The sequence below is a fragment of the Styela clava genome, chromosome 3 (assembly GCF_964204865.1).
Source record: "Styela clava chromosome 3, kaStyClav1.hap1.2, whole genome shotgun sequence".
In the NCBI taxonomy this organism is placed as follows: domain Eukaryota; kingdom Metazoa; phylum Chordata; class Ascidiacea; order Stolidobranchia; family Styelidae; genus Styela; species Styela clava.
The window spans coordinates 4,913,906-4,936,718 of record NC_135252.1 but is presented as its reverse complement, the minus strand read 5'-3'; the positions used below and the strand labels follow the sequence as shown (position 1 = coordinate 4,936,718).

Sequence of the window (22,813 nt, the reverse complement as noted above, 5' to 3'; positions counted from 1 at the left end):
GGGTTGTAGACGGTATAGTTTAGCTCCTGTACCTCCTATTGTAATTAGGCGACCAGTAGAGATATATTGGATTATCCCCTTGGTTTTAATTTGTTGTGGTATTCTATGATTTGTCTTGTGTGTATACAAAATTTTATTCTAGGTTAAGGTTCTGCTGTGAAATGAACGTGAAGGCCAACAGAGAGAGAGAGATTTTATTTCGCGCACCAGAAAAAACATTCATAACAATAAATGATGGCTAAAGAAAAAATACACTTCTTTCGGTATAGACTGGAAGGAGTGATACGATCATGCAGTCATCGGAGTCAGCTCCCTCCAAGTTTACGCTGATAAGTTCACAGTAAAATATGAGTATTAGAAGTGGTGAAAGTTCACGAAACATGCAAATGGTTAGTGTGGTTTGAGAGTTTTTGCATGGTTTGCGAGAAATTCACTCTGTATCCCAACCAGAATTCAACTCATGCCTTTCAACTAGCGTTTTAAAGATAAATACCTAATGATCAATATCTACTCAAAATAATAATTTCTTCTCAACAAAAGTGTAGGTAGGGTAGTGTTGTTTCCTAATATGTAACCCTTGAATATTCTATTACTCGCAGATTTATTTTCCGTTTTTCAGGTCGTTTCGTGATGATCAATTCATTGGCTAGCTTATTGAATATAAATGGTGTCTACATCAACAAAATTCGCTAATGTCTCATCCACGATAAATTTGAATTGACATCAATTGCGTCATAATAACTTAATGAAGAAATGATCCTGTTAAGTAACAATCCTAATTCCGTTATCCTTGCAGAAGTCAATATCTAAAAATTAAAAAAACCTTACCTTGGTAACCAATATATTCCTTTACCCTATCGCCCTACCCTAAATTAAATATAACAAGAGAGCTGTGCTCAAATATATGGACACGTCACAAGGTGTCGCTATTTTTATTCTGACACATAAAAAACGAATCTCTTGAAGTCCACAGAAATTTTTGAAATAAGTAAAAGTGATAGCCTTCTGGCGATAAAATTAATCTTTAACCACTGAAAATTTCAAAACAATTAGTCAAGTATTCGAAGAGAAAAGCGATTTTATCATGAATGATCAAGCAAAAGAAAAATAATAATATAATATTGAAACGATCGTTATGTCCACAAAAGTGTACAATAATCAGCTTGGCGATATATTTTTCATAAAAATTCATCTTTACTGTTCACTCCTATTTATAGAATCGATCAATTCGGCAGTGGAAAACAATATAAATTTATTGATATGGTGTGGCCAGTGATTTTTCATTTATTCATATATATTTTTTAACTACCAGTATGTAATTTATCATGTTCTTCTTACTTTATAACTTCTGCATGGTTGTGTGTGTGAGCGTGTGTGAAATATTTTAGGTGAGTGAACACGTACCACTTCTTCTTGGCAAAACCCTCCATCTTATATTCTGTGCGTTTTCAACCTTATCTAAGATTTTGTTTGCTCTCCTGATATCATAATCGGTTTTTATTTATTTATGGAGTCGAAATAAACTTATATTTATTAATCGTGATAGATGAAACGCGCGCTACATAGCTTGGACAATTTCGAAAGCGCAGCCTGCCATGTCTTAGCAGGCTACATCTGAATTGACTTTATAAGATGCTTTTCTTGCTGTTGTGGAAATAAAAACGATTTCCGCAGGAATCTTATGCTGTACATAGATTTCTTGTTCTTCCCGAATCTCGCATTTCATTGTAATGTCCTGTATAAAAACACCTAAATATAAACTTCCTGTTTTACAGCGATTTTCTCAATCTTCCCGCCTTTTCCGTTCTTCCCACCATTTTCAATACTTACGTATTTTGTTGCAATTTTCTATATAAAACACCTAAATACTTATTTTCCGCATTCCCGAGATATTCTTACTCTTCCCGCCTTTTCCGCCATTTTCAATACTTACGTATTTTGTTTCAATTTTCTATATAAAACACCTGAATACTTATTTTCCGCATTCCCGCGATATTCTTACTCTTCCCGCATTTTTCCGCTCTTCCCGCTATTTTCAATACTTACGTATTTTTTGCCCTTTTCTATATAAAACACCTGAATACTTATTTTCCGCATTCCCGCCATATTCTCACTCTTCCCGTCTTTTCCGCAATTTTCCGCTTTTCCCACCATTTTCAAGACTTACGTATTTTGTTGCAATTTTCTATATAAAACACCTAAATACCTATTTTCCGCATTCCCAAGATATTCTTACTCTTCCCGCCTTTTCCGCAATTTTCCGCTCTTCCCGCCATTTTCAATACTTACATATTTTGTTGTAATTTTCTATATAAAACAGCTAAATACATATTATTTATTTTTTACGCGATGCTCTTACTCTTCCGACTCTCCCCGTCATTTGTCAATACGTTCGCTTTTCATTGCCGTCATCGCCATCAATTACCGTTGTTCCCGTCATCGCCGCTTATTTAGAGAATTTCCCTTATACCCACCCAATTTTCAGTGAAATTTCCCAAAATATCACATAGTTCCTACTCATGAGTATTATTTTCCGTAATTTCCGCTTTTCAATACAATTTCTTGTACCTACACATTCAAGTGTATATTTCCCGTTGCTCTCGCCTTCTAGTACAATTTCCCGTACATACACAATAAAATGCCCATTTCCCCAATCTTAGAGCTATTTCCCGTCATTCCCACTTTGTGTGAAATTCCCCGCTATTAAGTGAAATTTCCCCTACATACACTCTAAAATGCATATTCTCCCTATCTGAGAGCAATTTCCCCTCTTTCCCGCCGTCATTAGGGCCCTAAAATGCGGGAAACGGGAACGACGGGAAATGCACTAAAAAACGGGACCTGCGGGAACGACGGGAATTTGTCAATTTGAAATTGCGGGAACTACGGGAAATTTCACAAAAGACGGGAATGACGGGAATTTGCTTTAGGGTATGGGAAATATGTATTTTAGAGTATGTGTGAGGTAATTTTGCATTGAATAGCAAAAGCAACGGCAAGTTTATACGGCGCTCCCGAAGTATGTGCAACAAGATGACGCACAACCTGAACATAGTATGTATACCAGGTTAGGGTTCAGGTTGTGCGTCATCTTGTTGCACATACTTCCGGAGTGCCGTTTATACTTGAGTGTGCATGTACGGGGTAATTGTACTAACATACATATTATCCGAATACATGTTATCCGAATCTGAATATTATTAGAATCTTTTAGTGAAATTTCCGTATCCACACAACCCAAGCGTATATTTCCCGTTGCTTCCATTTTCTAGTGCAATTTCTTCTAAACATACTCTGAAATGAGTATTTCCCGTACTTTAACGCGATTTGCCGTCGTTCCCGCATTTTAGATAAATTTTCACGTACATACACCCCCAAGCGTATATTAACCATTGCTTTCGTTTTCTAGAACAATTTCCCCTAAACATACCCCAAAATGAATATTTCCCGTACCTTAAAGCGATTTCCCGTCATTCCCGCTTTTTGTGAATTTTCCCGCTTTTTAGTGAAATTTCCCGTAGTTCCCGTCATTCCCGTAGTTTCCGCATTTTAGTTTTTGCAATTTCCCGTCGTTCCCGCAGTTCCCGCATTTTAGTGCATTTCCCGTAGTTCCCGTCGTTCCCGTTTCCCGCATTTCAGGGTTGCCCTAAGCTTACTATTGCTACCAGATTTCTCTTTTATAGCCAAATTTGCCAATAAGTTCGGGAACGAGTGCTCAGCACATGTCTGTCTATGTTATGCGAGACAATCACCAGACAGGCACATATTTTGTGATATCACCGTTATTACGAAGCGATAGAGTTGCGGAGCAATAAAGGAATAAAAGTATTCCGTCCGTTTATACTGTATATTTGTAATATTTAGATTGGATTAGCAAAGCTAATTTTTTGGATTAGCAAAGCTCAACCCAACGACTAACCATATGGCGAACCACGGCCTCTCGTCCGATTACCATTCATGATGAGGATCATGGATTTCAACTTGTGCTGCATGTGAGCAGTCGTTCAAGACCCTCAGCGACAGCATGTGGCACCAGAAGTCACATTAATTGTATATTGACATTGTGTCAACTTTTGAGTAAAAATGTGTATATGGTTCGCACCGAAATGCAATTGAAAATATGTAGGCTATGTACCTTTCGTGGCTCTCTTGACCAAAAAGGTTCCCGACCCCTGGATTATAGTACGGTATCAGGAAAGGCAGCAAAACCCTGCGTTACCGGTAGGTTTAAAATGTACAGATTTTAAGATTATCAGTCGGAAGGTTTTGCCAAAAACAGAAAAAGAAGTGGTGCACGTTTACTTTTTACATCACGCCTTCTGCTGTACAGCGCAAGTTGTTAAACACAGTGGAGTTTATGCTGCGTTATTGCTGTATTGTGTTAATTAGCAGTAAATCTGCTACTGCTGTAATTGAGTCAAAGTGCGGTCCAGTTCCAGTATGTAATATGGTTTGTACCGGTTTAGCCTACAAAGAACATTTTAGCCAATAAAAACAGTGTAGCATTTAAGAACATGTTGGTTGACATCTGTTTTCTAATTTAAAATGGGCTTTTTATTGATCTAATTTACAATTTTGCAATAAGCAATTTCCAGTCTTTTTATGAATTTTACCTAAAATAACGAATTTATCCCTAAACCGGTTCATTATACTGGTATAATACTGATACATGTTTTTACAGTTTTAGTGTACAATAATATAATACAGTAATAAGAAACTCACATTCCATCTTTTTGTTTCTGATGAATTTGAAATTAAATATTTTCTTAATACTGTAATAGTAGCCTACAACACACATGGATAAAAGATTGCAGGTTCGAAAATCTTCTATTTGTAAAGTTGTCATGCTCGGTGATGCTGGATCTGGAAAGACTTGTCTTCTTCGAAGATTTATGAATGATATGTTTGATGCATCAACCCAACCAACTATTGGAGCTGCTTTCGGAACAAAAACCGTGATGACAAGTAATAATGGGTAAGTTAGTACTGTCAGTGTAGTACAGTACCATAGTATGCTACTTTCAGGAGCAGAAATGAGATTTTTCCATGTTAATGTATCCAGGTATTAGATTAGCATGACATTACAGCATAATAAAATTGAAGGCTTAGGCAACCTTCTCATATAACAGTATAACACTTTTCTCTATTTATAATAGCTAAGTGAACTTCTGCTAAAGGGCTGGTTCAGCTTTAGATCTGAATAGATTTTTGTCATTACAGAGATGTGAGGAGATACTTCATTCTGCCTAATCAAATGAAAATTGTATTTTTATCCCCTATTGCAATTGTAAAAAAATGTAAATATTCTAACCAAGATTTTTATGTTTCACTTGTCAATATTGTCCTCCATGTAATAATAATTGATTAATAATATTTTTTCTCATTTTTCATGATGTGCATACTAGGCCTGTATCACTGCAAATTTGGGATACTGCCGGACAAGAGAGATATCAGGCACTTGCAAATTTGTACTATCGTAATGCAAATGCTGCAGTAGTATGCTGTGATCTGACTGATTTGAGAAGCTTTGAGCGATTGGAATATTGGATAAAGCAACTACGCAATGCAGAGAAAGGTTGTAAAATTTACGCTTGTGGAAACAAAGCCGATCTGATATGGGATGGTATAAAAAACCGTGCTGTTACATTACAAGACCTTCAAATTTTTCAAACCAAGGTTTTTGAGACATCAAGCAAGATGAGTTATAATGTCTTTCAGCTTTTTCAAATGATTGCTGATGACTTGGAACCTGTTGAAAATAATAGTTCAGTTTCTACTCAAGTTAATGTAAATGCAGTTGAGAAACAAAATGAAAAAAAGTGCTGCTAATTATGAAATTTCATCATTGCCAACATAATCATAACTACTGCGGCAGAAAGATTTCAGTGAATTGGTCTAATCATGCTATATATTTCAATTTCTTATACATGAATTTCACTATGAATTTCTTGTTGCTGTGTATTCATATATATGTATCGAAATGTGTAGATCTATGCCATATTTATTCTATATCAAGTGTTTTTATTCAAATTTTGCAGTCTAATGGTTTTATACATGTTGAGGTTGGTGCAGTGGCGTATTCATGCAAAATGGCACCCAAGGCAAATTTAAAAATGCGGCTCCTGGATTATTGACTGGCAATTTTTAACGATTGTTGTTCAATTGTGATACTTGTATGTTAAGTAAAAATGCGAGTTATGATTAACTCATGTATTTCCTGTTGAAATCATTTTATTGAAACATTTTACGATTAAAATTTTTTGCTGTTGCGATGGCTGCCATACTCTAGATACGCCACTTGAGTTCCAACAAAACTTGGCAACACTCAAAGAATATCATCTGGTTCATTCCTGTCGGAGAGTATTCTCTACATGCAGTAAAATGTACTATTGTTTTTGCCACCATCTTCATCCATCTTTATATTTATTTTGTTAAACTTGTGCTGAATTATTGATTACATTTTTTCATTTTTATTCAATATATTTACTTTATTTACTCAATATTCATACATCATACTGTCAACCTCCTTTTTCAATAGTATATTGCATTCACGAATATTCACTATTTTTAATATACTTATTTTCAAATTCTTTGCGGGTATTTAGGTAGTCAAAACTACATTAACCAAATACAAATTGGAAGTACAACCAAAAAGGTAATGTAAATGCATTATAATTTAGCCCAGGTGAGTAGCTATGCAACATTGTAAGGAAGGTAATATTAACAAATTTTAGATATGAGCAATACAATTGTTATTAATCATTGTTATCATTCCTTTGTTGTGTTTTAATTGTATATTTTTTATATATTGTCACTTGTCAAAAGAGCAGTTGACATATTCTGATGACGTTTTCCGGATTATTTTCTGTTTATTTGATATAGGTCAATGCTATATTTTATATCAAGTATATTTCTTCAAAATTTTACAGTCGATTGGTTATATACATGTTGAGGTTTGATTTCCATTAAGACTTGAGAACACTCAAGAAATATCATCTGGTTCATTCTGAATTAATTTATGAAAAATAAAATAAAGATTCATGGCAGAGAGTGATTTCTACATGCAGTATATTGTACAATTGTTTTTTCTGCCAATCCATTGTTTTCATCTATATTTATTTTATTAAACTTGTATTGAATTTTTGATTACATTTTTTTCCTTTTCATTCATACTCCTGGTAACCTCTTTTTTAAATAGTATATTGTATTCATGATTAATCACTATTTTTATTTTACTTATTTTAAAACTCATTCCGGGTATTTATGAGGCCAAAACTACATTAACCAACTTTAAATATGAAGTACAACCAAAAAAGTCATTTAAATTTGAAATGATTGTTTTGATAATCAGAAAAGATATTAATTATATGATTCCGGCTATCCAGCACTCACTTTTCATATTTATTCAAATATACTAAGTGAAATATTTGGAATTTTGATTCTGCAGTACCTGAAAATGTTGTCTAATAAAATTCCTATAATCACACTGGAAATCCTTGACGAATATGAGTAGCAGCTATGCGTCATTGTAAGAAGGGTAATATTAACAAATTTTAAATATGAGCAATACGATTGTTATTAATCATAGTTATCATTCTTTTATTGCGTTTTAATTGTTTCTTTATTATATTTGTCAGTTGGCAATAGAGCAGTTGACACATTCGATGACGTTTACTAAATTATTTTCTGTTTATTTATTATAAGAACTTCAAAGAATGATGTCATATGATTTTACTCATTATGAAATTTTCCACTGTATTGTTTTTCTGTGGTTTAACAAAGACAAATCTGATTTGTCTTTGCAATATTGCTTTTTGAAAAACCTGCAAATATATTTTAATAATATCACATTTTTACACATTTGTTTCAATTTTTATTATGGCATTTTTTTTATAAACATAGTTGAAATCGTTTGAGTGAGAAACTATCATACGCTTATGATTTTGACATTACCATCAAGAATTTTGTTAGGCATGAAGGGAAAGGACATCAAATTTAGTTGCGATGAAATAATATTAATGGAATTACAGGAGATATTTGGAATGTTGACCCTAAATCAAACTTTAAATTTATATTAATTTTATACAATTTAAACTATAGAAAGCCAGCGGGGAATTATTTGACCAAAATGTGAATCCTTGAAATAAGCTTCCATTCACAAATATGATGTGCTTGTACATTCATATACAAAACATGTACTGAAACAATTATAAATGGTCCACTGTATCTAATTTAGTTTCAATATTGTAGCAGTTTTTATAACCTTTACTCTATAGTCTATGCATAGGAAATATTTTATAACCTCCCTTTGTTGTACGTTTGTGTATATTGTAGCGTAAGTTAGTTGAATGGCAAGGACATAACCCAATGAGTTTTGATTGCTGGTGTTAGATTTAATCTCTAGCCAGTCACCTTCTCAAGCAGTAGTGAATTTGTTAATATTTCATTGTGCTAAAATTGAAGTTTTGGGGTTTAGTTCTTTGAATTCATCACATAAAAATAGTCTATGTCCTGCTAAAATTGTGATTGTGCATACTCTAGTTATTTTTCACACTAAAAAATGATTCTACTGTCAATATGTTGCATGCAATATATCATGTTGTTTATTGTCTTTTATACCATTATATTCTAGAAAATATACGGTTCTATTATGTATACAGTAGATAACAGGTAGATATCATTTTTCCTATACTATGACCCAAAGAATGCCAAGCGATATTGTTGATTGCAAGGTTGTTCTTCTTGGAAAAGAGTGTGGAGGCAAGACAAGCCTTGTTGAGAGGTTTTTGTATGACAGATTCAATGGTACAGCATATCAAAACACAATTGGTGCTGCTTTTGGAGCCAAGAAAATGCAAGTTAATGGCAGGTAAAAATTAATTCAAATATGTTCTCATTGTATTCAACTCCAGTCACAGACTCGCTGTTCTCAATCTTTTTTTTCTTTTTACCGGTATATCAAAGACTAGTTTCAAACATAAGCTTACATGTCCCTGAGGGCAATTTTGGATTAAGAAATTAAAACCTAATAATATTTTCTTTCACTATCCTGAAACAATATTCATGGGCTCATGGAAACTAGTTTTTGATGACCGAAATTATGAGTAGTTTGTGGAATATTATGATACTTGATTAACTTTACATTTTTTTGAAGGTGGGTGACACTTGGAATTTGGGATACTGCAGGTTCTGAAAAATATCAAGCAATGAGCAGGATATATTATCGTGGTGCCAGAGCTGCAATTGTTTGCTATGATGTTGCAGATGTAAAAAGCTTTGAAAAAGCCAGATTCTGGGTAAATGAATTGCAAGATGCAGAAGAACATTGTAAAATATATCTATGTGGCACAAAGTTGGATTTAGTGCTCGATGAAGGAAAGCAAAGGGCAGTTGATTATCATGACTGTGTTGACTATGGGACTGAAATAGGAGCCACTGTTTTTGAAACCTCAAGCAAAACCAATCATAATGTACTTGCACTTTTCCAAAGAATTGCAGATGAATATGTTCCAGATCATGACATGCCAACAAATGATATGAACTCCTCAGATATTGATTTAAACTCCGCTAATATATCAGAAAATAAAAAAAATTGTTGTTTTACGTGACGGTAATAATGTAGTGGTGGTAATGATATTATATCAATAGCTTCTGATGCAGTGTTACACTAGATATAGCTTCATATTCATTTGACCAGCTTTTATTGAATAGCTATGTTACGTATAAAGAGTTTCTTTCACTCCGCTTCGCAGCTTCGTTGAAAAATTTTTGTGAATTGTTAACTACCACTTGCAATTTCTTAATTTTTCTTTTTTTGTACTTATGCAATGAAACTTCTGGAACTAATCATATTGATTAGAGAATATTTTCTTACTTAGTTTGTCTGTTCAAATTCCATTATTACCTTTGTATTATTCAATGTTTATAATATTTATTTCGCTACTTTTGCCTTTTTTCGGCATCTGGTGCACTACACTAAAACCACATTATAATGATAAGGATTAAGTAATGAAAATGATGGGGTCTTGGGGGTTCATGGCCCCATCGCATGGTGGTGGTGGTTCATTAAAGCGGGTTCCATTGCACAAGTGTAATTTCATGGCTGACGTAGAGACGATTTTCGAGACCAGTGAGAGGGAAGTAATTCATGGGTTAATTATATGCAATTTTTCTTCCTGATTTCATGTTTCTGTGTCAGGTATGACTAATGAGATGATTGGTAGTCGTCGAACTATGTTTCACTCATACCATGATAATGTGCTGCTGTAATTGATACTGAAGGAAGCACTTACATAGCAGAATGCATGTCAACAACCAACATACATCAAAATTGAATTAATTTTGATTTAAAGCTTTTTTAATGTCAAAAGCTTAGTAAAACATGTAATGTTGTTGAAGAGCTCGTAATTTTTTTCCTTTTTTTTTCACTGATTTTTGCAGATGGTCATGAAATTGAATAGTACCCTACCTTTCTCCCCATTGATATACCATAGGCAGAGTTCAAGACCTTTGCAGCAAAACCAGTTGCATTTGGAAAATCCATGGCATTACCATTACCAAATAATTCATTTTTGTGGCTAATATGTTGCAATATTTTACTGAGATGACCTGATTTTTAAGATATATATTTTATGTATGTATGTTTATTTGCCTCAAAAATGTAACAGTATCTGCATAATAATTAAACGGTACAGCAGAGATGGGATTCATTCGGTGAAGATTGTTATTTTGACTGACTAAAATTTAATCACCATGTACTTTCAACTGAATGTGCTACCAATTACATTTATAATTTCAAAGTCAAACATAAGTCATGCAGTCTAGTCATGGTAGATCATTGTATACAGTTGAACAAGTCTGTACATCAATGACGCTTATAATATGGCGTCCCGAAATTTCATGCATTTAGATCAGGGCTGGGGAGCTGGTTTGAAATTACAGTGGCTCCAGCTCCGGATTAACAGTACAGTATATTCAAACTGTGACTCCAGCTCCGGAGCTTCATTTTTTAGTGCCGAACTTGGGCTCCGGCTCCATTATCAGTGAAGCAGTCAGATGGGTCGCAAGTAACGCATGCTTTTGAATTTTGCTGTAAATGTGGCATGTTATTTAGGTTAGAAACACCTTCAGTCAGTGTTATGATGATTCCTTTTTAGTTCTTGCTCGTACCTGTGAATCCATTGATAGTTATTGTGTTATAGGGGATTGATGGCCCTATCTGCACGTCATAATTGGTCGATACAGAGGGAGCTGAGGCTTGCCGCGATAAATCATTATCAGGGAAAAATAGCTACAATGAATGACCTATTTCATTGAATTTAAAATACTGTTAATATAAAGTGGTTAAATTACATTAAACAACAATACAATAACAGTACAATACAATTCGCTACAATAAAATCATCGGCGATTAGGTGTTGAAGATAAATGAAATGAATTCGCAAGCCAAATTTTGCGCATAAAATACTAAAATGAAAAATGACCTATTTCATTGAATTTAAAATACTGTTAATATAAAGTGGTTAAATTACATTAAACAACAATACAATACAATTCGCTACAATAAAATCATCGGCGATTAGGTGTTGAAGATAAATGAAATGAATTCGCAAGCCAAATTTTGCGCATAAAATACTAAAATGAAACGGAAAACACCATAAGCTTTGTCTAAGTCGTTGCCCGCAACAGATTATAAACGCTATTTAAGACATTGTTAATCTCACGAATTTGTGTGCATACGGTACATATTATTTACTGATTGGCTTTGGGGATTATATATATATATATATACCCTTACTGAAATGAATTTGCACACAGTCAATCGTGCACGCGGGATTGTTATATTTCTCAAGAGTCACAGCTTTAGTGGAACCAATGGTTTCGCTCATGTATATATATTTCACATCCAATAGCAACAAATGATGTTAAGCTCAATAAGGCTGCGAAATAGCTTACATACGTATAGGGAAGTCCTTTTTTAACTCCCGAATGTTTGTATTTCAGACAAACTTCCAGTTCACTGTCAAATATACCGTATTTCCCGGCGAATAAGTCTACCCGGTAAATAAGACAAGGCCCGTTTTTAAGCCTGAAAAATGGGGTTTTGCATATAACCGGCCAATAAGTCGGGGTAGTAAAATCGCATCAACATCGGAATCTCAAAATACCATGCAATGCCTTTTGACTGGTCGCCGCGTTTGCGCATTGGTTAAAATAGCTTATAATGACGTTTTCTTGTAGCATATATTCAATCCATAATAACTACTGGAATTCAAACAGTCTTTAAATTTTAATCTAATTGTGTTCAACTCGCGATTGCGTCCACCATAAATGAACATTACCTAATACATGATAAGGCGACACCAAAAAAATGAAAATTACCATACTCGCCTAATAAGACGACCCCCGACCCCCCCCCCCCCCCCCCCCCCCAAATCAGGCCAAAAATTTGAGGCTAGAAAAGCGCCTTATTCGCCGGGAAATACGGTATGTATTTAAATATTAAAAATCTGGATCTTTTACAAATTGTAAGTATAATCTTTCTTATGATCGCCTAGTTTTTATAGTCATTACAAGGATATATCTTATGCCACATAAATTTATTTCTGATGAATTAATGCTGACTCCCTACAACCATAAACTGCCCATATTTAAACTCATGATTGATGAACTATAATTAAAACAAAGAAATGAAATTTTGTTTGAAACACAAATTGTAATGTAAAAATAATCATGGCTGCAAAAGTTCACAGGTGCAAGAAGTTTCACAAGCATTTTATTGAATATCGAAAATTCTTTATTTAATAAAAGTAGCAACCAGAAAGTAAAAAAAGTTTTTGTTATCTTATTAATATGTTTCGCTGGCGAAGTCAGATGACAAGTTATTTCATGTAGTAAGTACATTATCGTTATATAGCAATTTGGATATTTGAAATATCATCATCACGTCTTACCCATCAGTGGAGCGAGATATTAGTTTTTTCGTCAAAAAAAAAAAAAAAATTTTTGGAACCTTTGCAATAGTGTCATGAATAAACGCTAATATTAAAATATGATACACCCCAAAAACTACAAAAGTTTGCAATTCACTATGATCATTACCATATCCTTCCGGTTAAGAGGGATGAGATGTTGTATAATAAAAATAATTAAGTAAGTACAATATACGCTAGAAGCGAAAGCGGAGAAATATTTGGGAATGTGCACTCTAGCCATGAATATACGCTAATATTGCAAAATTCCCCACAATACAAAATGCAAAATTTAGGATATTTCCACAGCTATAATGGCTATATTCGTTAAATTACATTTATCGAAAAAAGGCTAAATGAGGTAATTTTTAGGAGTTCCAGCAGCATGTTTATCTACTCAAAACGCACGAGATTTCAATATATATATATTTAATAATAAATAACGTTACCTGAAGTTTTTCACACAAATCAAACCTACGCCTTATAAAACTGGGAATTTAGGGTATTCTTTCATTGAACACGGCGTTATTTGTCAAAATTACAAATATGAAAAAGAGTTAAAATTTACAATTTTCAAAGCCCAGCAGCAGCATACCCTTTCTCTCAAGAGGCACGAGATTTCATTTTTCAATAACAAAGAAAGTTACATGAAGTTTTTTTTAACTCGAACCTAAGCCTTCTACATTTTCGAATTTGGGTTATTCTCACAGAGAATATGGCCTTATTTGTAAAAATTATATATATATATTAAAAAAAGCTAGTTCATATATTTAGCAAGGTAGAAGTTTTTGAGAAAATCTTCTGGCATGCAAATTTTGTCGCCAATCTCCTCATTGTATGGATGCATACAACCACTGGTCTAGTATTACCAGGCTTGTCCATGGGAAACGTCCCATGGGATGGGACAGCACACATTTGTATTTCCCATGGGACACGAAAACCGTATGATTTTCGGAGAAATGATGGTAAAACATTTCGATATGGACTTCGTTTCCATATATTTGAGCATAGCTCTCATGTTAGTTATAAATAGCAAAACATATTCAGCATTAATAAACAATATACTTCGTGAAGGAGCTGATGGACAGATGTATAATAGTTATGAATATAAAGTTAACAAAGTCCGTAAATTTTGTTGTTTTGCATGTCTATTTGTACATGAAGTCCTATTTAGTAAACGCCAAACCTAAATTTAACAATTTTTATTGAATTTTGTTCCAACGGGAATCCCATGGGATGGGATAGGCATAATTGCCATGGGATGGGAATGGGACAAGGTATTGATCATACTTATATTTTTTGAGATTGAAGTTGAGGACGACTCAGCAAAAAAATAATTATTCTCACAGAATTTCTTTTTATATTTTTATTAGGGTAGCAAAAGTAATTCTGTAGTGATTGATTTGCGAAAATGCTTTCAGGTTAATTGGAAACGTCGATATTATATTTAATAAATATTTATACAACAGTCACTAATTATCAGATAGAGATTCTACTGCAGACAACCAAGTCAATATTTTGGCAGATTATTTTTTTTCTCTATAAATCACCTTCACTCACATTATTTTTAGAATCTTGTAAGTCAAATGATCCTTCACCCAAGCAGCCAAGTGTTGAGTTCACAAGGGAATCGATGTCCTATTGATATAAGTTGCCGCATTCTCTGAAAAATTCAAAGAGTAAAGTCCTCCGTTGCATTTGTCTGTCACATCACGATGTTCCAGATTAACTATCAAACTGCGTAGGGCTGCCATTGTTCCAAAAAATGCCCCCAACAAACCAAATATCAGAATGAAAGTGTTTTTTACGACTCTCCACTTTGTCAAATCTTTTTCTGAATTCAATGGTAGTCTGTCCTCTCTAAAATTAAAATAATTGCATGTACAATATGTTTTACACTAATTTTTATGAGACTAGATGAATCATCTGAATTTAGGCAATGTCATGCAGAAAACATTTTTTGCCATTTTCATGAGGAAAACACGGATGCTGTGCTGACTATTCGATCAAGTTCACTCGTTGTTGTCGCTGTATAAAGTGTGTGCCAGTGTTCTCCTACGTCGCGGAATAATATATTAACACCCAACTATCAAATACTAAATAAAGAATGACAAATTCATCTATGGCACATCGCCTCAGTGCAAACTTTCCAATGCCACATGGACATTTTATAATATTACGGCTGTTGATTTCATTTACATTGTTATTGTGCTTGCATGCAATAAAATTTGTTAAAAATAGAATAATCAAGATTGCAATAACCTTACTTACCCGATTAGAGGACGAACCTCTTCGTCGTCTAATTTGGGTTCCAGCGCCTTGCTATGGAAAGTTAACGATTCTATGGTAACGGGAATAGTAAAAGCAAGAAAGGTTGACATTGATGCACCGATCAACGAAATACAATCTCCTATGTTTGGAATCCCAATAGCAAGCACACCTGAATCACATAACAAATGTTGCGTGAGAAGAGCGTTGAGGCACATTTTTTTTACATGAAAATGGTCTAAATATGATTCCATTTTCCCCATTTGTTCCTATGTTTAAATCAATTGAACAATAAAACTGCACAATGCGATATAGCATGTGTCATGGGTGTGATAAGATGTTTATGCACCCTACAAAACATACTGAATTCTTTCGCTTTCAATAGAGACTATTTGTCGCTGAATAGACCAAATATGAATAAAATAAACAAACAAATATGTATAGAGTTTAGCGTGAAACCTTACATATTGCTAACCCCAGGAGTGTCCTAACAAGAAAATTGTAGAAGTTATGCATTGTGTGAACTTTGTTTTGAATCAATTTCAGGATAATTTCCACCGGCACGTAGAAGCAAAGAGAAAAGGTTACATAAACAACAAAACAGTACAGCATACGAACAAGTTGGTACAACCTGGAAAAATAAATTAAAAAGTGATTTTAAATTAAACATTAAATAAACTGGCGATTAGACTATTCATATAAAGTTTACAGTTTCATGAAAGGTGTAGTCTATTGTAAGTGGCATTTTGTAAAAAAAAATGATTGTAAAATACACTTTTGTATAGTAAGAATATACTCACGGATCCCAGATAGGTAGGTTAAGGGTTATGGCGCCACAAATAGATGATCCGAATTTTAGATATCCAGATCCTCCGAACAGAAAATAAACGGTGATCAAAAACGGCCACGCAATATATAGTACGAGAGGAAATTTTTCAGGAGTTTTCATTGAATTTTCAATTGGTAGAATCTGATAAAATTCAACAATACATAGGCCTATACTTTAATAAACCAAGAATGAATTTGTGGTGAAGCTAAAATTTTATATATAGAACAGGGGTGGCCAAGGTTTTTGGACCAGGGGCCCAACATTTTGCCCACCTAGACAGGCGGGCCATGTAAGTAAGGCGTAATGAATTAGCCGTCAATATTACCATGGGAAAACGATAGACTAAATCACATGGCGAGAATGCGTAAGCTATGAACAAATAAAAACGTTAACAGAGCGTTATAGGGACGTAAACAAAACCTCGTCGGCACTAAATTGAAACGCGAGGGTGCATAAAGTTTTGTTAACGTTAATTTGACAGGCATATTGCACTATACAGATTTCAATAACAACACATCTATGTTAGTGCATGCTGAGTTGATTAGAAGTGGAAATTTATGGCAGCATCAGACGGGCTAGATTGAATCACTCAACGGGCCGGATTTGGTCCGCGGGACGTACTTTGCTCATGTCAAATATACGTAATATATTCACAGGAAGCAAGGCTCCTGAAAGGTAGTGAGTGATAAGTAGTTAACACCGAGTGAGATAAGAAACTTAATTGCAGGGACTTCAGATGACCGTGCACGGAGCTCTATATACTTTTTAATAGCAATTCGTTCTTTACAACTATAGGTACTTACAATTCCAATACCTTCGAATATATAAATTGCTGAACCGAGAAAGACCGGAAATTCTGTCACAATCCCAGTTGCTGGGAGTGATGAAAGTTGAGGTAAATTCTAAACAAATAATTAGGAAAGCATAAAGGTCAGCGACCCAATACAAATTTTGTAACGTTTCGTTTCTTTTGAACAAAGTCAGTCTGCCTCAGTCAAGCAGTTTACAACAATGCCCAGAATTAACAATCATGTTGTGCATGTCTTAATTCATATTTAGCAAAAAAAAAATGATAATATTTTAAACGTGACAAGAAAACTATCGCATGCACATAAATATTGGTTATTGAATTGTGATAAAAATTCTATTTGAAGGAACAATAAGGAAGGCAAATCAACATTAAAAGGCCAATCAATAAATATATCAGTTTTGTGAGGAAGAATTTGAAAGTAAATTACAGTCTATGTAGTGCCAGGTTATTTACGGTAATTTTTAAGGTATTTTGAATGTAATTTTATCGAATGTTGAATTCACAGGCTAGCGTCGGTAAACATTACTACGGATTGCCGGTGATAATCACCGTAAAAACTTGTAAGGATTACTAGTGATATCCTGAAGAATCCACAGATGATATACAGCGTTCTTACCGAAACTTTTTATAACATTTACCCTAAAATGACATAAAGATTTCACAACTCCATTCCAGTAAAAAGTAATGCCAGGCGATTGCCGGTAAAATTTCTTAGAGTGTAGGTTTTTAACGTTCGCAGAGAATTTTTATTAGATGTTGTAATATTATTCTACAATATTGTTATACCGATCGCAATTCAAGGACCACAATATACAATGACAAGATGATTAGTCAGTCGTTACTAGGGCTGGGCATTTCGAACCGAATAGTAAATTATTCGAATCGGTACAGATCAAAATTTCGAATCGCCGCCATCTTGTTTTTTTTTTCTTTTCGCCAATAGTCGAGGTGAATTGCCCACTTTTTTTAACAAATCCATATTTTTTTCAAAGCAATTCTGACATGTGACTATTTTCTGTATAGTGATTCATTGATAAAGCATGTTTCTTTTTGTGTCTGATGGCTCAGTAATATGTCTGAGTGATGTATTCTATGCTTCCAGTAATTCATTTGTTATTTGTTTGCACTTTACAGGACCAATTACAATAAAAAAGTCGCATACAATTATATATATATATCTCCCAAGTATTCGAAATTCGATTCTGAAATCATCAGGAATCGAATATGCCCAGCCCGCATAGTCGTCACTCGTCACCATGAGTCTGTTTTGCGCCAATTAAAACGACGAAATAAGAGGGGGTGCGAAGGATTATATTTATACCCAGTCACCTCAGGGGTGCGTGTCTATAGGAAAAGGTTAAGAACCACTGTTCTAATCTGTGAAGGCATTTATTTACATGGACTATACCTCGTTACAAAACCAAGTTTTTTAAAAACTTACCTGCATAGTATAACTTAAAATAATCCCAATCGATATTAAAAAAACGATGTTTGCAGCTGTTGAAAACCATGATAACAACGATAAATTTCTAATTGAACTCAAGAGAAGTATCGGAATAATGAACATTGCCATGAAAACACGATCGTCTGGAGCATCTTGCCAGTGAGGAACGATAATCTATCAGCAAAAGTTTAAATGTGTCACTAACTAACTAGCAAGAAACACTCAGACAAAAGTAGGTAAAACCTATATGTAGTATCATCAAGAATAAACAAATAATCCGATTGCCCAGAAACAAGTGCTTCTGATTTTTTTCATTTTGATTTATGGGTTTAATCAAGACTCAAAGTTGCGTAGAAGCCCAGGTATCTTATCAAGCACACTTGTTGACAAATAAAACGAAACTTCATTACGATAAACTTTTGTATAAAAGTATCTCTTTTTCGATCGCATTTCCAAGTTAATGGTAATGTAACAATTCATAAGTGACAAACTACTACATACATACATACGATTCAGTTTTGCAAACTCTAAATTTCAATAGCCAAGTATAAAACGGTTTTAAGGTATATATAAAAGGCGATATATGTATAAACAGTCGCAATATGCGGATAAATGTTTCAGATGCATTCCAAAAATAAACTTATTACCCATAATAATTACCTGTCGTATATTTTGCCCAATGAAAACGACGCATGTACAACACGCTCCTAATTGACTTGTGATTAGGAAGAAATTTACAATTATTTCGGCATGAGGTGCATGTGGGCGAATCCACTTAATAGGTCCATATTTCACACTGTATAATGCAACTTCTCCATAATCTGCTGAATGTAGCCTTAATTTTCTGTAAATTCAGTACAAATAGTTCACAGAATTATAAAAATGTATAGTTTTCATATCATGTAACAGCGAAAACAAATGATAAAAAAAACTTTATTCCGGGAATTTCTATGATAAAATGCGGCATGAAAATCTCACCCAGTAAAATATCTTGAACACCGGACCAACACATGCATGCAATGTCCCGTTAAAATTCCAATACCTATAAAAAATAATGGCCCCAAGATAATTCCGGCATGTTTCATTGCCCAAGGTAACGTTAGAAGTCCAACACCAATGTTGCCTTTAATAATATGCATAAGAGCGCCGATGTTGCTGAAAATAAAAACATCAATTATTGCTTGGTGTTTACTTTCTCTATGACGTGTATGGTGGCCCATCGTTGTCACTAGTAAAATTTTAAAAAAAAGTAAAATAAAACACTAAAAATAAATTGAAAAAAAATTTGTGAAAAAAAAGAAATTAAAAATAAAATAAAAACGGAATAAAAAAAATGGAAAAAATAAATGAATAAAAAAAGCGTTTTTATTTTGAAAAATTTTGCAGATTTTGGGTTTAGGCTGTTGATGGGCGCCAGATGCTTCCAGTCACTTCTTTGCTCCTGTTTTTTTATTGGCCTTAGCTTTTATATTTTCATATTAATCGCGTTTTCTTTAATTTTTTTTTTGCATTTTTATATTTTTATTCCGTTTTATTTTATTTTCGTTTTTATTTTTAATTTTTTGTTTTGTATTTTTATTTCATTTTTACTTTCAGTTTTTTATTTTATACATTTTAATAATGACAACGATGGGCCACTATACCGTGCTTTTGGCAATTCTAAAAACTATTTAATTTTGAAGAGATCTGTAATGTTATCTATGTGGGGGGAAATAAGAGCTATAGAAATATTTAAAATAAATTATTTCAAATCATTGTAACTATGCAAAACAAATTATTACCTGAGAGACAACGATCTTTCCGCAGAAAAGTTTGATTTATTGTTCAATGAACTCTCAGACATTATACTCGGCTACTATAATCCGCAATAATTTGTATGAATAATTAGCCAGAAATCTTAAAAAGTACAATGTTGTCGAACATAATGGCACTCTTCTCCGATTGAATTTTAGAGGGACAAAATGGCTTCATATTTATACCTCTAATGGTGAATGGAGTGGTGCTATCTCGGACCACCGTTTACATAGATATGTATGCATTCGATGCTTAGGTCTTGAATGAAATGTTCTCGTAATCATTTGGACAATATGTCAACCAGTGGTGGGATTCAGCCGGTTCGCACCGGTTCTATAGAACCGTCTCACGAAATTTTATAAGATCAGCGAACCGGTTAGCGTTATTGGAAAAACATGACTTTTTGTAACAGAACCGGCTGAAAAATATGTGATGGAACCGGATGACAAAAAATTTGAATCCCACCACAGTTGCATCTCTGATATTTCGGCTATTCATGTACAATTTCTCACAAATATACAAAAATTTATTGTCAGCGTTGAAATACACGGACTGATATGCTAATATTGATTGGTGCTGTCATGTCGTAATCGACCATTTTCCTCATTCCTAATCCTTTCACTATTCGGATTCTTTTTGCCACTTTATTATCCATGCACCTTTCTTATCACTTCGTTTCTTGCATCTATTCCACGCTAAAATAAATCAGCTATAGAATCGGCATAAACGTATGTGCCGTTACAATGATGTGGCGTGAACCAGTCTCATAGGATAAATCGGATAAGCGTTATCGATAAAGTGTCAACTGTATCCGCAATAATCAACTTGAAGGATGATTCGTTCATGATGCTTTTCTCCCATAACATATTCCATATCTTAGGAAACCAGTAGAGATAATAACGATAATACGGAACTAAATGATGCCAATACCAGTGCAGGTACAATACAATTCATACTGTTATGTTATGTTCGTACGATTATAATTCTTTACATATTTCAATTGTCATTAACTTGTCTTATATTTTACTTTGACATTCCTCTGGAAACAAAACATTGATCATTATAATTATGCTGAATAATGCTTGTTGGGCCTAACTCTTGGAAAATTTGGTGACATGACCCGAATGACTGATTAGTTTTCATTAACTTGGCAAATTAAAGTAAGTTACATTTGCAGTGTGTTTCTATATGCCATGAAATGAAACATTTCTGTCAATTAATCACATATGCGGCAATTTATTTGGATTCGTTCAGTGTAATTATCTGCTAAATCCTTGTCTTATTTTATTTTGGTTGACGAAAAAATAAAATCTCTCTCTCCTAATTGAGAGTTAGAGCAAAAATGTCAAAATATTTTCTTTCAGTCCACGAACTTGAGCCAAACTAAATTATAAAACTTAGAAGGCCTAGATTTTAAATGTGTGAAAAAATTCAGGTCACTCTCTTTATTATTAAATAATTAAATACCACGTCTATTGGGCGAAAGAGAATGCTACTGGCTTTTGGAAGTTGCTAAATTAGCTTTATTCGATATACGTAATTTTTACGAATGAGGCCATATTCGCTGTGAAAATAACCTAAATTCTAAGATTAGAAGGCTTAGGTTCGAGTTGTGTGAAAAACTTCAGGTAACCCTCATTATTGGACACGTAGTGGACATAACGATCGTTTCAATATTATGTTGTTCTTGTTCTTTGACACGTGTTGAAGAAATCGCTTTTGTCTTTGATTACTGGACTAATTGCTTTGAAATTTTCAGTGGTTAAAGATGGAAATTTTCTCCAGAAGGCTATTACTTTTATTTTCTGCTATGACGTCATCAAAATCATGTGGCGCTAGGTGTCCATATATTTAAGCATAGCTCTCTTGTTATTAAATAATGAAATATCGTGACGCTTGAGCTGGAGGGCATGCCGAGCTTTGAAATAAAGAGACCGAGAAGTGTGATATCGTTATATAGGAATTTCGATGTAAAATTCTTGTTTGGGCCTTGTTTGACAAGATATCATTATATGTTCCCGACACGTTTACTTATTATTATTAAGTAAATTAAATTATTAAGTATTATTACAGTGGTTCCATTACATTTGAACCCACGTACATTTGAAGCCATGACAATTGCACCTGTATGCTATTGCACCTATGGAATTTTGTTTGCTTCGCGGATAGTTAAACCCATACTAACCCTAACCCATGGGTTTTAGCACCCGCATATAGATTGAACCCGTGGATATACGCATGGGTTCAAATGTACATGGGTTCAAATGTACGGTCACATATTACAGTATGTGTTACCGAAATAAAAATTGTCTACAACATAGTGCGAGATAACTTCACAGTATGTTGTTTCAGGATATCTTACTTGAAAGTGTGGCACCCAATTGGGAAGTACAGCATTTTTTATAGAATTTTCGAATGTAATATCGTTATTTACGAATTTTATTTCGTTTTTGGGTCATGTTTAATAAGGAATTATTTTTGTTCCCGACATACAATTTTTCAAAAACTTGGTTTGAAATGACTTCACAATATGTTTTTTTATGATGTCTCACTTAAAAGTGGGAAGACCATTGAACAATACAGAAATTTGAGGTGGAATACCGACATTCATGAATTTTGAAGGAAAATTCTTATTTTGGCCTTGTTTGACAAAATATTATTATATGATCCCGACAATACAATTATTACTAAACTTG

General features: G+C 33.8%; 3 protein-coding genes across 4 annotated transcripts; 2 read left to right on the top strand and 1 right to left on the bottom strand.

The window, feature by feature from the left end:
- The first annotated feature begins 4,670 nt into the window (after positions 1-4,670).
- Positions 4,671-8,636, top strand: LOC120341988 (ras-related protein Rab-24-like). Its single transcript, XM_039410611.2, has 2 exons — positions 4,671-4,975; positions 5,406-8,636. Exons 1-2 carry the CDS (start codon positions 4,797-4,799, stop codon positions 5,827-5,829), a joined length of 603 nt encoding a protein of 200 aa, XP_039266545.1. The 5' UTR covers positions 4,671-4,796; the 3' UTR covers positions 5,830-8,636.
- Positions 8,637-8,693: 57 nt separating this feature from the next.
- Positions 8,694-10,810, top strand: LOC120341987 (ras-related protein Rab-24-like). Its single transcript, XM_039410610.2, has 2 exons — positions 8,694-8,869; positions 9,155-10,810. The coding sequence occupies exons 1-2, from the start codon at positions 8,694-8,696 to the stop codon at positions 9,606-9,608; spliced, it is 630 nt and encodes a 209-aa protein (XP_039266544.1). The 3' UTR covers positions 9,609-10,810.
- Positions 10,811-12,435: 1,625 nt separating this feature from the next.
- On the bottom strand, positions 12,436-20,653 carry LOC120341986 (proton-coupled amino acid transporter 1-like). 2 transcript variants are annotated; one of them, XM_039410608.2, is made up of 9 exons: positions 20,105-20,653; positions 19,302-19,478; positions 18,984-19,167; positions 18,321-18,497; positions 16,872-16,970; positions 16,040-16,209; positions 15,704-15,870; positions 15,243-15,411; positions 12,436-14,831 (listed from the first exon to the last, which is right to left on the bottom strand). In XM_039410608.2, exons 1-9 carry the CDS (start codon positions 20,164-20,166, stop codon positions 14,591-14,593), a joined length of 1,446 nt encoding a protein of 481 aa, XP_039266542.2. In that variant the 5' UTR covers positions 20,167-20,653; the 3' UTR covers positions 12,436-14,590. The 2 variants fall into 2 exon arrangements, with proteins under 2 accessions (XP_039266542.2, XP_039266543.2); XM_039410609.2 differs by lacking the exon at positions 16,872-16,970.
- Positions 20,654-22,813: the final 2,160 nt, after the last annotated feature.

Bases quoted from the DNA above. Each gene is read 5' to 3' on its own strand.
- LOC120341986 (XM_039410608.2), bottom strand. From the start codon at position 20,166: ATGTCTGAGAGTTCATTGAACAATAAATCAAACTTTTCTGCGGAAAGA. The intron at 16,210-16,871 runs GTAAGTACCTAT...GAATTTTATCAG, and splicing joins TATTCGAAGGTATTGGAATT to ATTCTACCAATTGAAAATTC. The intron at 15,412-15,703 runs GTAAGGTTTCAC...TATGTGATTCAG, and splicing joins ACTCCTGGGGTTAGCAATAT to GTGTGCTTGCTATTGGGATT.
- LOC120341988 (XM_039410611.2), top strand. From the start codon at position 4,797: ATGGATAAAAGATTGCAGGTTCGAAAATCTTCTATTTGTAAAGTTGTC. The intron at 4,976-5,405 runs GTAAGTTAGTAC...TGTGCATACTAG, and splicing joins GTGATGACAAGTAATAATGG to GCCTGTATCACTGCAAATTT.
- LOC120341987 (XM_039410610.2), top strand. From the start codon at position 8,694: ATGACCCAAAGAATGCCAAGCGATATTGTTGATTGCAAGGTTGTTCTT. The intron at 8,870-9,154 runs GTAAAAATTAAT...ATTTTTTTGAAG, and splicing joins AAAATGCAAGTTAATGGCAG to GTGGGTGACACTTGGAATTT.